The 16,925-nt window shown below is 56.5% G+C and overlaps 2 protein-coding genes across 11 annotated transcripts in view; both read left to right on the forward strand.

Annotated features, from left to right (window-relative positions):
* The window catches only part of SPEG (striated muscle enriched protein kinase), a 58,549-nt gene extending 46,393 nt beyond the window's left edge, over window positions 1–12,156 (forward strand). For 9 of the 10 annotated variants that reach the window (XM_053597076.1, XM_053597077.1, XM_053597078.1 and 6 more), the window contains 12 exons: window positions 5–1,985; window positions 2,273–2,404; window positions 6,072–6,188; window positions 6,356–6,523; window positions 6,633–6,755; window positions 6,928–7,095; window positions 7,223–7,823; window positions 8,965–9,204; window positions 9,287–9,510; window positions 10,328–10,403; window positions 10,644–10,793; window positions 11,142–12,156. In XM_053597076.1, the coding sequence (XP_053453051.1) occupies window positions 5–1,985; window positions 2,273–2,404; window positions 6,072–6,188; window positions 6,356–6,523; window positions 6,633–6,755; window positions 6,928–7,095; window positions 7,223–7,823; window positions 8,965–9,204; window positions 9,287–9,510; window positions 10,328–10,403; window positions 10,644–10,793; window positions 11,142–11,334 (4,173 nt within the window). In that variant the 3' untranslated portion in view covers window positions 11,335–12,156. Of the gene's footprint in view, window positions 1–4; window positions 1,986–2,272; window positions 2,405–6,071; window positions 6,189–6,355; window positions 6,524–6,632; window positions 6,756–6,927; window positions 7,096–7,222; window positions 7,824–8,964; window positions 9,205–9,286; window positions 9,511–10,327; window positions 10,404–10,643; window positions 10,794–11,141 lie in introns of those variants that run through there. The other variant, XM_053597084.1, reaches the window with a different exon arrangement.
* Window positions 12,157–12,367: 211 nt separating this feature from the next.
* On the forward strand, window positions 12,368–16,862 carry SPEGNB (SPEG neighbor). Its single transcript, XM_053597108.1, is given in 6 exon segments — window positions 12,368–14,552; window positions 14,554–14,588; window positions 14,591–14,618; window positions 14,890–15,197; window positions 15,793–15,934; window positions 16,118–16,862. Coding segments are annotated over 6 exon segments (702 nt in total). The 5' UTR covers window positions 12,368–14,502; the 3' UTR covers window positions 16,257–16,862.
* The last annotated feature ends 63 nt before the right edge of the window (window positions 16,863–16,925 follow it).

Raw genomic sequence — 16,925 nt, forward strand, 5'->3', positions numbered from 1 at the left:
CCAGCGCTCCCAGATCAGCTACAAGTGCCACCTGGTGCTGCGCCCCATCCCGGAACTGCTGCGGGCCCCTCCAGAGCGGGTGTGGGTGGCCATGCCCCGAAGACCAGCCCCCAGCGGGGGACTCTCATCCTCCTCGGATTCTGAAGAGGAAGAGCTTGAAGAGTTGCCCTCAGTGCCCCGCCCCCTGCAGCCTGAGTTCTCTGGCTCCCGGGTGTCCCTCACAGACATTCCCACTGAGGATGAGGCCCTGGGGACCCCAGAGGCTGGAGCTTCCACACCCATGGACTGGCAAGAACAGGGAAGGGCTCCACCTCAGGATCAGGAGGCTCCCAGCCCTCAGGCCCTCCCCTCCCCAGGCCAAGAGCCCCTAGCTGGGCCCAGCCCCAGGCGGGGAGAGCTCCGCAGGGGCAGCTCGGCTGAGAGCGCCCTGACCCGGGCCGGGCCGCGGGAACCGGGCCGGGGCCTGCACAAGGCTGCCTCTGTGGAGCTGCCGCAGCGCCGGAGTCCCAGCCCGGGGGCCACTCGCCTGGCCCGGGGAGGCCTGGGCGAGGGCGAGTACGCCCAGAGGCTGCAGGCCCTGCGCCAGCGGCTACTGCGGGGAAGCCCTGAGGATGGCAAGGTCAGCGGCCTCAGGGGTCCCCTGCTGGAGAGCCTGGGGGGCCGTGCCCGGGATCCCCGGATGGCACGGGCTGCCTCCAGCGAGGCAGCACCCCACCACCAGCCCCCACCCGAGACTCGAGGCCTGCAAAAGAGCAGCAGCTTCTCGCAGGGTGAGGCGGAGCCCCGAGGACGGCACCGCCGCGCTGGGGCCCCCCTTGAGATCCCTATAGCCAGGCTTGGGGCCCGCAGGCTGCAGGAGTCTCCCTCTCTATCTGCCCTCAGCGAGGCCCAGCCATCCAGCCCTGCGCGGCCCAGCGCCCCCAAATCCCGTGCCCCCAAGTCTGCGGAACCTTCCGCCACCCCGCCAAGTGATGCTCCGCATACCTCGGCAACCCAGCCTGCCCAAGACAAGGCGCCAGAGCCCACGCCAGAGCCAGTCCGAGCCTCCAAGCCCGCACAGTCCCCAGTGGTCCTGCAAACCCCGACGCTGCCCCTCACGCCCTATGCTCAGATCATACATTCGCTTCAGCTGTCGGGCCACGCCCGGGGCGTCCCTCAGAGCCCTACTGCGCCTTCGCCTCCGTCAGAGCCCAAGCCCCACGCCGCCGTGTTCGCCAGGGTGGCCTCTCCCCCTCCCGGAGCCCCTGAGAAACGCTTGCCCTCAGCCGCAGCTCCCCCAGTGCTAGTCGAGAAAGCCCGGGTCCGCACGGTGCTCCCAAGTACAGGCAGCAGCCTCAGCAGCAGCATTGAGAACCTGGAGTCTGAGGCCGTGTTTGAGGCTAAGTTCAAGCGCAGCCGTGAGTCGCCCCTGTCGCGGGGGCTGCGGCTGCTGAGCCGCTCGCGCTCGGAGGAGCGCGGCCCCTTCCGCGGGGCCTCAGAGGAGGACGGCATGTACCGGCCCAGCCCGGCGGGAACCCCGCTGGAGCTTGTGCGACGGCCCGAGCGCTCGCGCTCGGTGCAGGACCTCAGGGCGGTCGGGGAACCCGGCCTAGTCCGCCGCCTCTCGCTGTCGCTGTCGCAGCGGCTACGGAGGACCCCGCCCGCGCAGCGGCACCCGACCTGGGAGGCCCGCGGCGGGGACGGGGAGAGCTCGGAGGGCGGGAGCTCGGCGCGGGGGTCCCCGGTGCTGACCGTGCGCAGGAGGCTCAGCTCCACGCTGGAGCGGCTATCGAGCCGGTTGCAGCGCAGCGGCAGCAGTGAGGACTCTGGGGGCGCGTCGGGCCGCAGCACGCCCCTGTTCGGAAGGCTGCGCAGGGCCACGTCGGAAGGCGAGAGTCTGAGGCGCCTCGGCATCCCGCACAACCAGCTGGCTGCCCAGCCGGGTGCCACCACGCCTTCTGCTGAGTCTCTTGGCTCCGAAGCCAGTGCCACTTCTGGCTCTTCCGGTGAGGAGGGGCAGGGGTAGGGGGCAAGTGCAGAGTGCGGAAGAGGGTAGGGTGCCCTGGCGAGAGACTGTGGGAGGAGCTGAGGGTTGGGGACATCACCAGAGGGAGAGGTGGGGGAGGTGCTGGAGGCCCTGATAGGAGGGAAGGGCTGGAGGGCAGGGTGGGGCTAGATGCTCCTTTACCTGTGCCTGGCCTGAGGTTGCAGAGGGAGTGGTGGGAGCTTCCTGGGTGGGAGCTCTGACGGGGGAGATGGGGGTGGTAAGTTCTCACCTGCCTGGGCTTCACAGGGGCAGGGGAAAGCCGAAGCCGGCTCCGCTGGGGCCTCTCTCGGTTGCGGAAGGACAAGGGGTTATCACAACCAAACCTCTCCGCCAGCATCCAGGAGGACTTGGGTCACCAGTATGTGCGCAGTGAGTCAGGTAATAAGAGGCCTGCTAGGTGAGTACCTCCCCTTCGCCCCCCAACCCCCACCCCCACCGCCCCCAGTTCTGTGCAGGCCATCTGTGGGTGGGAGCTGAGCCACCTGGAGGAGCCTGGACAGGGGGGAGGGGCGCAGTAAGGAAAGCAATAATAGTAGGATAATAGGTAGTAATAGCAGCGGCTGCCATTCATCAGCAAGCCTAGTGTTCTAGGAAGCACTTGATAAGCCTGCCTCATTCAACATTGTTGGAGAACCATTACCATCGTCTCTATTTTACAAGTGAGGAAGCAGGCTTAGTGATGCTAAGGATCTTGTCCAAGTCGCAGGGTTAGGAAGTGGAGGAGCCAGAGGTGGTCTGTGTTGACCTTCTGCAGCCAGGTCCCAGAAACAGCTTCGGGACACCATGCTTATGCTGCCTGTGGTTGACCTCCCCTCTCCTAGGAGACCTTGGAAGGTGTCTGTAACTGGTTGCAGTTTTGAAGGCACTCAGGATAGTGCTTCCCTGCCCCACACCCCGCTTCAGATGAGTGTGCACTTGAGTGTGTAACTCAAAGCCACTTATTTTCTCGCCCAATCTAGAGGACCACAATCTGGGTTGTGCCACTGAGTCTCCCTCTTTCTACAGCTCTGAACACCGGACTGCCCCTCTCTGACTCCCTTGCCCCCACAAAAGGCACCTCTGTGCAGAAGAGCCCTGAAGGACTCTGGGGGGAGAGGGCTGGGGGGAGAGGGCTGGGGCTGTGCCCTTTTCTGTTTCTCTGCCCAAATGTCCTGGGGCTGCAGGGAGGGAGGCATTCTCCACCCAGGTCACCCATCTCCCACCTGAAAAGGGGCATTACTCAGGGACTACATTGAAGGCTTTGGGAGGCTGGTCTTTTCAGCCCACCAAGCCAGCTGTGTGCAGGATCTCTCTGTCTTTTTTTTTTTTTTTTTTTTAGATAGTCTCACTCTGTGCATTATAGCTCATAGCACCTCAAACTCTTGGGCTTGAGCAGTCCTCTTGCCTCAGCTTCCCAAGTAGCTGGGACTACAGGCGTCTGCCACAAGGCCTGGCTGGTTTTTCTATTCTTAGTAGACACGGGGTCTCACTCTGGCTCAGGCTGGTCTCAAACTCCTGAGTTCAGGCGAGCCACCTGCCCAACCTTCCCAGAGTGCTAGGGTTACAAGTGTGAGCCCCCGTGCTTGGCCTGTGTGCAGGATCTTTATATGTCAGTTCTGCTCTTACCATTTCCTAGTAAAACTCCTCAGAATGGTTTTAGCCTTCCCTCAACTGGGCTTGAAGGAATTGTGTCTGACCTTGGCCAGGGCAGTGGGTGCTATAGTGAAGAAGAGGAAGGAAAGGCCAGCTGGTGGGGGAGGGTAGAAAGGAGAGGAAAGGAGATCAGTCAGCAGAGAGGACTGGGGACAGCTGATCCCTTCCCACCTGGGGCTTTCCTCCCACTCAGTTTTGCTTGTGCAGCTGATTTCCTGCCCAGGCAGTGTCCCTTGACCCCATCCTCTCTGCTCTGCACAGGAGGAAGACTGTCCCAGTCCACACTACTGGCTAGGACTGGGCCTTGGGGAATGGGGTGGGGCTGGCAGAGCTGGGCCCAGGTCACCTTTCACCTCTCCTCTGGGCCTCCCTGTCCCTCCCTGCTACCCAGTATCCTCACTTGGCCTGGAAGCAATCACTGAAACTTCACAATATTGTTGGAGCCTCATTGTAGGACCTTTCCTTGGGGAACAATGGGATTCAGTGGAAAAAAGGGGACATGCTGCTGTCTAGATCATCCTCTCCTGTCCAGCTCATCCCCATTCTCAGTCCCTCTTGGCTCTTCAGACAGGCAACATCTGGGGCTCCCAGAAATTCTCAATTCTCTCTGCCCAGGTGAAATCCCCTTCACATCACTACCCAAGTCTCCTCTTTGTCCAGACTGTGATTTTTCTAAGGGGACATTTCCTGGGATCACTAACTCAAATCTTCAGGTCACTAAGGAGCCACCGGGTGGCTACACTGGAGCAAAGACTCTGATCTCATTCCTGTACCTGTCGTGGGCACAGTCACCAACCAGCTGTGAAGGCAGCTTCTCTGCTGAAACAGCCTTTTTCTCTGGGGGTCTGCTCCTGGTTCTCTATGGGGCATATTAAGGAGACAATAAGGACATCAAAGCTAATATTTACAAGTACTTGTACGAGACATGTGCTAAGCACTTTACATGCCTCTTCATTCTCACAGCAATCCTCTGAGCTTGGTATTATTTTCCTCAATTTATAGATAAGAATTTTTATTTTATTTTTTTTAGAAATGGGGTCTTGCTCTTGCTCAGGCTGGTCTTGAACCTGTGAGCACAGGCAATCCATCAACCTTGGCCTCCCAGAGTGCTAGGATGATAGCCATGAGCCACCTCCCCTTCTGAGGGGATAAATGACCCATCCAAGGTCAAACAAATACTGTCACTTGCCCCTACAAAACCTCTCACAACTTAGTTGACCTGAAGAAGTATGTAGAATGCCTAAGACCCTATCCCCTGAACTATAGGTGGGAAGAGGGGGAAGGAGGCTGACACACTTCCAGATCTGCCCCTGGTTTCCTAGATGTCAGATCTCTTAAGACTGCATAGTCTTTTTTTTTTTTTGAGACAGAGTCTCAAGCTGTCACCCTGGGTAGAGTGCTGTGACATCACAGCTCACAGCAACCTCAAACTCTTGGGCTTAAGCAATTCTCTTGCCTCAGCCTCCCAAGTAACTGGGACTATAGGTACTCACTATAGCACCCAGCTATTTTTTTTTTTTTGGTTGCAGTTGTCATTGTTTTAGCTGGCCCGGGCTGGGTTCGGACTGCCAGCCTCAGTGTATGTGGCTGGCACCCTACCGACTGAGCTACGGGCACCACCTAAGACTGCACATTCTTGAACATTCTGCATTCAGTCTCATTTCAGCTCAGGTCACTAACTCATCTCACTTGCCCTATGGTGCCCCTGAGGGAGTGGGTGTTATAGGATCTTAAAGATTATCATTTTTCAATATTTGTTTACTTTTATTTTTATTTATTTTTATTTTGTATTTTATTTGAGACAGGATCTTGCTCTCTTGACTGGGCTAGAGTGCAGAGGCATCATCATAGCAAACTAGAGCCTCAAACTTCTGGTTTTAAGTGATCCTCTTGCCTCAGCCTCCCAAGTAGCTGAGACAACGGTCTTGCAGCATTACACCCAGCTAATTCTTTTACATTTTGTAAAGACAGGGTCTTGCTATGTTGCTCTGGTTGATCTTGAACTCCTGGCCTCAAGTGGTCCTCCCACCTCAGCCTCCCAAAGTGCTAGGATTAGAGGCATGAGCTACCATGCCCAGCCTGTTTGTTTTATTTAACAAATGCTTAGAGAATACTCAGTGCCAGGTTTGCTCTGCTCTAAGTGATTTACAAGCACACCAGGTAGGGAGCATCATCAATAGTGCCAGGAAAGGTAGTTCTACACACAGTGAGGGCCTAGGGAAAGTGATGCTTGCCCCAAAGAAAATTTTCAAAGGCATAGCATGGGGTTCCATTTCCCACAACTGGCTGGGAAGAGACAACCTTTTACTCGGCTTGCTGCCAGCTGCTAGAGCTCACATACATCCTCCCCTCCCTTAGCGATAAGTGGGCCAGAGTCCCTGCAGACAGATGGCTGTCTCTGCTCTCCCTCCAGACTTCCCCCCAGTCTTCCACATCAAACTCAAGGACCAGGTGCTGCTAGACGGGGAGGCAGCTACCCTGCTCTGCCTGCCGGCGGCCTGCCCTGCACCACACATCTCCTGGATGAAAGGTAAGGAGATTATGTCTCTCATGGGGGTGGCAAGTGTCCCCAAGACCAGGGGATGGGAGAGGCTAGGCCTTATAGCAAGCACAATTAGAGATGCTGGGGCCAGGAGTTGGTGAGGGCAGCCTGGACATGTGCTGCCCCACTCAGCAGCTGTTCTTCCCTGCCCCCAGACAAGCAGTCCCTGCGGTCAGAGCCCTCAGTGATCATCGTGTCCTGCAAAGATGGACGGCAGCTGCTGAGTATCCCTCGGGCGGGCAAGCGGCATGCCGGGCTCTATGAATGTTCAGCCACCAATGTCCTAGGCAGCGTCACCAGCTCCTGTACCGTGGCTGTGGCCCGTGAGCCTGTGGCAGGGCCCAAGGGGGTAGTAATGGCGATGGGGGGCAAGGCTTGAGGGGCTCTTAATTGGAGCATAAGGGCTCACTGCGACTCCCCTTCTCTTTCTAGGAGTCCCAGGAAAGCTAGCTCCTCCTGAGGTGCCCCAGACCTACCAGGACACAGCACTGGTGCTGTGGAAGCCAGGAGACGGCCGGGCACCTTGCACATACACACTGGAGCGGCGGGTGGATGGTGAGGGGCACGGCAGATGGAAGTGGGAGGGCGGCAGGTGGAAGGTAGAAGAGACTGGGAAGGCAAGTGCCCTTCTTGGACAGGAGAGGTCCTCATCAGCCTTTCACAGGTAGCTCTCTGGGAGCTTGGGTCACTCCTTCTGTGGTCTCATCCCTCTCCCATGTGCCCACAGGGGAGTCTGTCTGGCACCCTGTAAGCTCAGGCATCCCTGACTGCTACTATAATGTGACCCACCTGCCCATTGGTGTGAACGTGAGGTTTCGTGTGGCCTGTGCCAACCGTGCTGGGCAGGGGCCCTTCAGCAACCCTTCTGAGAAGGTCCTCATCAGGGGCACTCAAGGTCAGTGTGATGGGGGAGGACACAGGAGAAGGAAGGACCCACCTGAGCCCAGGGTCCACTCCACCCTTGGAATACCAAAGCTTTGCCCCAGGGCACCATGGTGGTAATGATTTTCTTTGTCTCTTAGATTCTTCAGCTCTGCCATCTGCTGCTCACCAAGAGACCCCTGTTACCTCAGGGCCAGCCAGGGCCCCACCTCCTGACTCTCCTACCTCACCAGCCCTGCCCCCAGCAACTACTCCCCCAGCCTCCCCATCAGTCACTCTCAGCCCCTCATCTTCCTCCATGCCCCCCAGCCAGGCCTTGTCCTCCCTCAAGGCTGTGGGTCCACCACCCCAAACCCCCCCACGAAAGCACAGGGGCCTGCAGGCTGCCCGGCAAGCAGAGCCCACCCCACCCAGTGTCCAGGTCACTCCAAATGAGCCCAAGTCTTTTGTCTCTGACACTGGGACCCCTACCCCAGTTTCCACCCCTGAAGGGGTTAAACCAGCACCTTCCTCTGCTTCCCTGTATATGGTGACTTCCTTTGTGTCTGCACCACCGGCCCCTGAGCCCCCAGGCCCTGAGCCCCCTCCTGAGCCCAAGGTGACTGTGCAGAGCCTCAGCCCAGCCCAGGAGGTAGTCAGCTCCCTTGGGAGCAGTCCCCACAGTTCTCCCAAGCCAGAGAGTACAACTCTTCGACAAGGCCCCCCTCAGAAACCCTACACGTTCCTGGAGGAGAAGGCCAGGCAAGCAAGGCAGGGGAAGGGAAGGAGAACAGAGGGAGGAACGGGGTGAACACAGGGGACACAGAAGACCAAACTGTCCTGACTGGGGTTGGGGAAGGTGCTGAGATCTGGCTCCTCAGAACTGCTGGGTTCAAATATGCTAGGTACTGGGCGGTGCCTGTGGCTCAGTGAGTAGGGTGCCGGCCCCATATGCCGAGGGTGGAGGGTTCAAACCCAGCCCCGGCCAAACGAACAAAAAAAAAAATAGCCGGGCATTGTGGCGGGCGCCTGTAGTCCCAGCTGCTTGGGAGGCTGAGGCAAGAGAATCGCGTAAGCCCAAGAGTTAGAGGTTGCTGTGAGCCGTGTGACGCCACGGCACTCTACTGAGGGCAACATAGTGAGACTCTGTTTCTACAAAAAAACAAACAAACAAACAAAAAAAGCAAATATGCCAGGTACTGTACCAAGTGCTTTATTTTTTTTTTTTTTAATTTTTTTATTTTTTTTTTTTTTTTGGCCAGGGCTGGGTTTGAACCCGCCACCTCCGGCATATGGGACCGGCGCCCTACCCGCTGAGCCACAGGCGCCGCCCTTTTTTAAATTTTTTTGAGACAGTCTCACTGTGTTACCCTCAGTAGAGTGCCATGGCGTCACAGCTCACGGAAACCTCAGACTCTTGGGTTCAAGCAATTCTCAGCCCCCCAAGTAGCTGGGACTACAGGTGCCTGCCACAATGCCTGGCTATTTTTTGAGAGACAGGGTCTTGCTCTTGCTTAGGCTGGTCTCGAACCGCCAGCTCAGGCAATCCACCCACCTCAGCCTCCCAGAGTGCTAGGATTACAGATGTAAGCCACAGCGCCCCGCCCTGTACCAAGTGCTTTAGCCATCTGATTTCATTTCATCTTCACAACTCTGAAAGGGAGTTATGCACTGAATTACTATGGCTGCCCATTTCACAGATGGGAAAAGTGAGGTTTGAGAAGTGATAGGAGTTGCCTAAGGTATAGAGCCAGTGAGCGGCCAAGGTGGGACTCAAAGTCTGGTTCCTAGGATTGAAATCTGCAGGGCACACTGGAGATTTCTTGCCCCCTGCTTTAGCCTTCACTATGGAAGTGTCCCCCTCCTTTGTCTTAGCCTGTGGTGTCCCCCTCAACGCTCATAGGGGCCGCTTTGGTGTTGTGCGAACATGCCGGGAGAATGCCACAGGGAGAACGTTTGTGGCCAAGATTGTGCCCTATGCAGCTGAGGGCAAGCGGCGAGTCTTGCAGGAATATGAGGTGCTACGGAGGCTGCACCATGAGCGGCTCATGTCCCTGCACGAGGCCTACATCACCCCTCGCTACCTTGTGCTCATTGCTGAGAGCTGCGGCAACCGGGAACTCCTCTGTGGGCTCAGTGACAGGTAGCTGGGTGTTCTGGGGAGTGGGCAGTGGGAGTGGGGAGAGGCTTGGCTGGGAGATCACCAGCTCCACCCCTGCCTCTAGGTTCCGGTATTCAGAAGATGACGTGGTCACCTACATGGTACAGCTGCTACAAGGCCTGGACTACCTCCATGGCCGCCATGTGCTACACCTAGACATTAAGCCAGACAACCTGCTGCTGGCCCCTGACAATACCCTCAAGATTGTGGACTTTGGCAGTGCCCAGCCCTACAACCCTCAGGCCCTGAAGCCCCTTGGCCACCGCACGGGCACGCTGGAGTTCATGGGTGAGGGGACCATCTGCTAGCCAGGGTGGTGCAGATACTGCTAGAGGGACAGCAGCCAGGGTTCACCGCACTTCATCCACATATGTGCCATTTATTGAGTGTTTACTGTATGCAAGCAATGAACTAAGTCCGTTACGTGGACTTTCTTTCCAAATTGGTTTTTACAATAGCCCTGGAGTTTGGTATAATGTGACCCTCCTTTTACAGATGAGGAAACAGAGGCACACTAAAGTTAAGTAGTGGTCCAATCAGGCAGTTATAAATGGTAGAGTCAGGATTTGCTAAATCTGAAAGGACAGGAGAATAAATTATTATTTTATTTAAATAAGGAAAACCAGCTATGATTTAGCTACCTTCTAAATACTTGACTTGTGTTATCTCTACTCCTCAGAGCATTCTATAAGCCACATTTTATAGATGAGGCAATGGAGAGCAGTGTTAGTAAATCACCCAGGGTCCCACAGCTAGAACTGGCAGACCTGGGATTAGAGCCAGCCAGGCTGATTTCAAAGGCTCTTTATCTTGGTGTCTGAGCCCTACTTCAGAGCTGACCTGATGGAGCCAGTGACCCTGGTTCTCAGCTCCTCTGGAGTTCTGGGCACCCCTACCATTCAGTGTCTGGACTAATCCCTCTGGTGTCCCACATCTCTCATGGGGCTGCCCCCACCTGTGTCCTGCCTGCTGACATTGGGGCCTGCTGCCCTGGTCTGAGGACCTGGCTTTATCCTGCTCCTCAAGCCTTCAGGAGCTCCCCTGCCTCACCCCCCTCCCCTGCTACTAGGAAGCTGGGTGAGCTTAGCCTCTGTTCTCCTGTCAGCTCCTGAGATGGTGAAGGGAGAACCCATTGGCTCTACCACAGACATCTGGGGAGCGGGTGTGCTCGCCTACATCATGTGAGTACCCCGGCCCTACCATCCCCTCTGCCCACACCGTGACCTCTGAGAACACCTTCTGCCTATGCCCTCTCCCCCGTGCACCCTTCCCAGCACATACATGCCCTCACACACACACCCAGGTACAGGGTGGCATTGTCCTTGAGTGCTGTGTATCTCAGAACCCCAACACTAATGTCCCCCAGGACTGCATATAGACCTTCAGTCCACATGTGTCAACTATACTGTCTTCCACAACAGGCTCAGTGGATGCTCCCCATTCTATGAGCCAGACCCACAGGAAACAGAGGCTCGGATTGTAGGGGGGCGCTTTGATGCCTTCCAGCTATACCCCAATACATCCCAGAGTGCTACCCTCTTCTTACGAAAGGTCCTCTCAGTACATCCCTGGTGAGTGAGCACCATCCCTGGCCACCCCCAGCACTTCCTGCCCCTGGCCTCAGCACTTGGGCCCAGCCTGTGCCAAAGGTCCCCTAGCTCCTCTCTGCCACTGATAATATATTGCTTCAGCTACTTCTCTAAATGGCCATACTACCTGCTGCTTAAAGCCGGTAACAGCCCTGTGAGAGGCAGAATCACTGTCCCCATTCCAGAGATTGGAAAGCTAAGCCCCAGTTGCTCAAAATCACACACCTAGGTGTGGATCCAGGATTGGGACTTGGGTCTGGGGGAGGACAGAGCCCTGCCCACACCAGGAGCCACCACGCTGGCCTCATGATCCCTGACCTGGCCTGGCAGGAGCCGGCCCTCCCTGCAGGACTGCTTGGCCCACCCCTGGCTGCAGGACGCCTACCTGATGAAGCTGCGCCGCCAGACACTCACCTTCACCACCAACAGGCTCAAGGAGTTCCTGAGTGAGCAGCGGCGGCGCCGGGCTGAGGCTGCCACCCGCCACAAGGTTCTGCTGCGTTCCTACCCCGGCGGCCTCTAGTGGCATGGACCATAGCCCAGTCTTGGGCTTTGACTGGGGGTTCCCACCCAACAATGCATCGGGACATTCCAGAGCCCACACTGAGCAGGGTGGGCTTGGGGGTTTCGGATACCACCAGCAGCAACATCTGGCCAGGCTCTTACCTCATGGATCTGCAGGGACAGAGGCCCTGGGGCTTTGGCCTGATGCCACCCCAGGCCAGAGGCAGAAGTAGAGACCAGTTGGCCAGGCTGGGCAGGGGTGGGAATAGGGAAGAGGGGCAAGAAGGGAATAGGGAAGTAAAGAGGAAATGAACCCGAGGGAGGGGAGGCCCTAGGAAGGTTCTGGAGTGGGGACAGTGCATCTTGGGAGAGGATGGGGAAGTGTGTGGCCGGCAAGGAGGAAGAGGAAGGAGCCCAAGGTGTCAGGGTGGAGGGCTGGGAGTGTTGGTGAAGCAGGGGCAGGATACAGAGACAGTGCCATGGAGCCAGGACAGAAGAGAGGGCAGTGAGGCATGGGAGGGAGAGGAGGTGGCCGCAAGTGAAGTGGGGCAGGCCAGCTGCTGGCATCCGGGAGGAGCAGAGTGGACAGCTGGAGCAGCAAGTGGTGACTCAAGCTGGATCTTCCATCCAGTGGATGCAGCTCTGGGCACTCCATGCTGGCATGATGTCCCCATCACCCCTCCATGGCCTTTGCCCTTCTTCCAATGGATATTTATTTATTTATTGACTTTTATGAAGTTTTCCCTTCCATTCAATCCCTATTGCCCATGTTGTCCTGACCACCCCCAGCCATTCAGCTGTCTGTCTGTCACAAGGAAAATAAAAATGGCAAGCAGCAGGACTTGTGTATGGTCTTTGGGGAGCGACAGTGAGGAAGGGGAGTGAGTCCTAGGACAGGAACATTCTGCCTTCTGTGGGCCAGAGAGCTGAGGATTTGTTGACATACACTTGGGATATACAGCTAGCCCCTTGGGACCTTCCAACCCCCTCACCTCTCCTTATTCGTAGAGGGAAGGGAGTCTGTGGTCTGCTGCTCCTCCTGCAGTTTCTGGAATGCTGGCAGACTCACTGAATCCCCCCTACACACACAGAGCAGGCTTGGTAGCCCCACCTCTTTTCCCTCATTACAACTTGGGGAGGCTGGGCTCTGGGATGGGCTGACCCATACCCAAGTTCTGACTCAGCTTCCTTCACTCTGCCCAGAAGACAGGCCAGCTATGATCTTGACACCTGGAGCAGAGTGGGTTTCATCCTGATGGTGTCAAGAGTAGATGGTAGGCCCATACTCTGCAGGCCAACACACAAGGAGTACCAGCTGGGAATACTCTGGTCCGTCTTGTCTGGGGTTTTCCAAGGGCTGAGACATAGCCTAGACCTTTTTGTCCACACAGCAAGTTAGGGTGTCTGCTAGGTGCTAAGGCTTTCTGACTTCAGCTGTTCCCCTGCAATACCACAGAATGATCACTGAGGCACAACTGAGCTGCCTTGCCCTGGTATGAGTTGGAGTAGAAGGAACTAGGTCTCCCCATCTTGAAAATTCTGTTCCTGGCAAAGTAAAAGGAACAAAATCTCCAACCGTGAGCACAGAGAGTTGGCACTGGTGTGTTCTGATTGAGGTTGAGGGCCCCTTGGCTCCCACTCAAACAGCCCGTTTGCTCAGCCCAACCTGGGCTCTCTGGCTTCCCAGGACCCCAGGAAAGAAGCAAGCCCATCACCATAAAATAACAGGATGTAAAGCCAGCTGGAAGGGACTAGAGAAGACTTGCCTACCTGTCATTTTAGCAATGAAGATACACAGTTTGCCTGCAAGAATTTCCAATCCCCGACACACTACAAGTGTTTTTTGTTTTTTTTTTTTTTTTTTTTAATAAAAATGAGGTGCCTGAACTCATATTTTGATAAGTGGTAAAATTCCTCTCCTGTCCCCCCTCTGATCTTGAGTTCCCTTCCCATCTCCATTGGAAATGGCATGAGAACTGCTTGAGAAAAACCTGGAGAAGCAAGGGTAATTTATGTCAGCAGAGCTGTGTCAAAATTGCTCTGATCAAAAGGTGACAGTGCCCCATAACTGGGTGGGGATTTACGATGAATGAAAGCAATGCTCCCACCCAGAGCTCTGGCCTGAGCAAACTGGATTCCAGGCAAACCCCAGAGGGATTAAATGAACCCCTTTTCCCCAGGCAGTTTGACCTATGTGCCAGTTTATGCTCCCAAAATGGCTTGGGCAGATGTAGGGTGAGGAGCCAGTGATGGTACCTAATCTCCAAGGACAGGCAGTTGAGCCAGAACCTACCATGTCACATCAAGGGAAGTGAGTGGGGATGGGGATGGCATGGAGGAGCTGCTATTCTCAAAAATCTTCCCTGTCCCCTCGGGTTTATTTCAGTCAGGGAGCATAGTGTGGAAATGGCAACCCTGGACTCCTATGGTGGGGATGGAGGTGAGGGAAGAGTAAGGTGCTTCTGGATAAGTCTTGACAGCTATGTAGCTCTGTTGTGATTAGCTATATGAACCATGAAGTCTGTGGTCACTCTGGCTTTATTCAGGGATCTCCCCCAGTCCTCGCCAAACACTCAAACCCCCTCAACTGACTGAGTCCTGACACTGACCTGAGTGTGAAGCTGCCCCAGCAGAAACTGACTCTCTTGTCAGCTAGGGGCCACCACGTCTGGTCCTCCCAAGGATGGGATGGATACCCTTTGCCCTGGGAGAGGATAGGGCCATGTCCAGCTGTCCAGCTGTCCAGGTGTTGACATACAGCGCAGCCCAGAGCCTCTCGGCTTTCCCCCAATCCCTACCCCCAGGCTGCCCTAGTGGCTGAGCCAGTATCCTAAGCATCCTCAGGCTAAATAAGGAGCCTGCTTGGGTCGGGGGTGTGGGGAATGGGGTCCCGGGGGGCTTGGGCAACCACACCAAACAAGGCAAGGAGGGGAGTGAAATATAAAACCAAGCACAGAGCTGAACACCTGTCTGTGTGCACCCTTACTGAGTCATCTGGAAGGCTCTGTGCCGCCTGCAACCCAGTCAGTGGACTCAAGTCCAGGTCAACCCCTCCAGGGTGAGTTTGATTCTCAGAGAAGCTCCAGATGCTCCCACCCCTGGGAATGTTCTGATCATATGGGGAAAGGGTCAAAGCTGAGAGCCTCTGTCTCAGCCTGGACCCCCATGTTTGTTGTCTGCTCTCCAGATGTCCAAAGCAGCTCCCACCAAAAAACCAGCAGCTTCAGCCCCACCTCCTGGATATCAATGACCCCCAGGTGCAGAGCGCTGCTATTGCATTCAGGCCTCTTACAGGGGCCACAGGTGAGGGGGAGCCCTGGAGCTCTGCAGAGGAAGGGAGCTGCAGAACACTCCTGAATGGGGGTGAGGGGGGAGGCACAGTGTCAGGAACCACTAGGGTCATTGGACTGAGGGGTGGAAGGGTGGCCGGCAGAGTGGATAATTTTATCAGGGTAGTAATTCAGAAGCAGTCCCCTTCCCAAACAACCCCCCACGTTTAGGGGTCTGGTGGTCCTAGGGATGGGCAGAAAAGAGTGTCCAAGGAACTGTGAGCCCTGACCCCTCCCGCGAGTAGGTCCCGGAAGGAGCTGCGCGAGAAGGGGCCACCGAGGGTGCTGGAGCCGCTGAAGGATGTGGTGCTGATAGAGGGTAGCGCGGCCAAGTTGACTTGCCGCATTTCGGCTTTTCCCGACCCGTTCATCCGCTGGAGCAAGGACGGCAAAGAGCTGCGCGACGGGCCCAAGTACCGCTATGTCTTCGAGGACTCTGACGTAGTGGCACTGGTGGTGCGCGATGGTGAGCTGGCAGACCTGGGCCAGTACAGCATCAATGTAACCAATCCCTTTGGCCAGTGCTCGGACTCCGCGCGCATCCTCGTGGAAGGTACACTCGCCCTAGGCGCAACGCCAGGGCGCAGAACGCACCACCCAGCGGACACTCGCGGTTGGCGCCGGCCAGGCGCCTTTCCCGCTGGGCCTAGCCATAGGGTCCTGGCCAGCCCAACTCGGGCACAGCCTAGGGCGTATTGCTGCGCTGGCCGTGTGTATGCACGTCCTTCTCTTCCTTGAGGTATGACCCCACACAGTCTGAGCAGTCCATCGTGGGCTACTCCAGGGCCCCGAGGTCACACAGCTAGCCAGAGGCACACCCAGGGTTAGAGATGGATTTTCTGGCTTCCAACCCTGGACAATTTCCACTGCTGAGTTGAGAGCCATCTCCAAGGTCCCGCAAGACGTGTGAACAATTCGGGACTTTCACTGGCTTTATTTCTTTTGATCCTCCCAGTGACAAAGGAATGACAGGAATAAGTCCCGTTTAACAACTAAGATGAAACCAGACAGGTTAATGATCTGATAACGTCACAGTGAGTTAAATGCATCTCATATCTAGGGCCGGATATTAGCTGGGGATGTGATGCGCTGGCCATGCCTCATCTCCAGGTCCCTCACTGCGTCACTTTCCCCTTCCCTTCCTCAAGTCCCCGCGAAGATTCAAAAGGGACCCGACAACACCAAGGAGCGCAAAGGCACCACGGTGACACTGACCGCGGAGATTCTGGGCGAGCCAGCGCCCGACGTGGGCTGGACCAAGGACGGGGAGGACATCGAGGAGGACGACAGGCGAGGGCTGGGACCTGCGGCAAGGGCAGGGCCTGGGGCTGGAACCTGGGCAGGACTGAACCCGCAAACAGGCGGGACTGGGAAGTGGGTGGACATCCGGGAAGAGCAGAGCTAGCGAATTAGCCTTAGCGAACGCGGGTAAACTGAGCCACGGCTCCACCCTTTCCCTTTCCCGCTCCCCAGGGTGTTCTTTGAGATTGGCAGTACCACCACGACGCTGACCATTCGCCGGGCTACGCCCGAGGACAGCGGCAAGTACGAAGTGTACGTAGACAACAGCCTGGGCATGGACCAGAGCTTCGCCCGCGTGGACGTGGCCTGAAAAAGGCCATCCGACCTTTCGCCCTGGCTCCAAGCCCAGGGGCAGGTGGGACCGACAACCCCCTTCCATCTTGTTTAATAAAGCGGCTCTCTGACCTTCTGTTTTGTAGCGTCGCCATTCCCTCTTTCCCGCACCCGCGTCCAGACTTATTCCAGACCCACACACCAAGGTCACAGAATGTTGGGAGTCAGAGGGAAGTTTGGAGAGTGCCCGGTCCAGTGCTTCACTTACAGAAAGCAAATCTGAGATAGGGTTTCTCTCGTCGGATGCTCCTGTGTTTCCCAGCGAGACGTGCCATCGAGCCTAGTACTACGCCTTCCCGTCCTTGTGTGCCTGAAGCCCACCTCCTGTAGCAGTTTGCTCCCTGGTCACGCCCCTTTCAAGTCCCCTGCGTCCCCGTCGTCTCCCTTTTCGCTTCTCCCTGTGACCTAGCCAGTGCTCTATTTCGGCTGCTGCCCCCGGGCCCTTTCCCTGGTAGCTTGGCTTCCAGGCTTAGGTTCCACCCTCAGCTTCTCAGGACCCATCCTTCTTCTCATTTGATCCCTCCCCCTCAATTACTTGGCTACACCCCCAGGGTTCGCCACCGCTTTCCTTTTCTCTTGTAAAGTTACAAAGTTCCATGTGGGAGGGGGGGAGTCTTGAGAACTACAATTCCCGGCAGACCTTGTG

This window comes from Nycticebus coucang, chromosome 7, assembly GCF_027406575.1.
Source record: "Nycticebus coucang isolate mNycCou1 chromosome 7, mNycCou1.pri, whole genome shotgun sequence".
NCBI classification, from domain to species: Eukaryota; Metazoa; Chordata; class Mammalia; order Primates; family Lorisidae; genus Nycticebus; species Nycticebus coucang.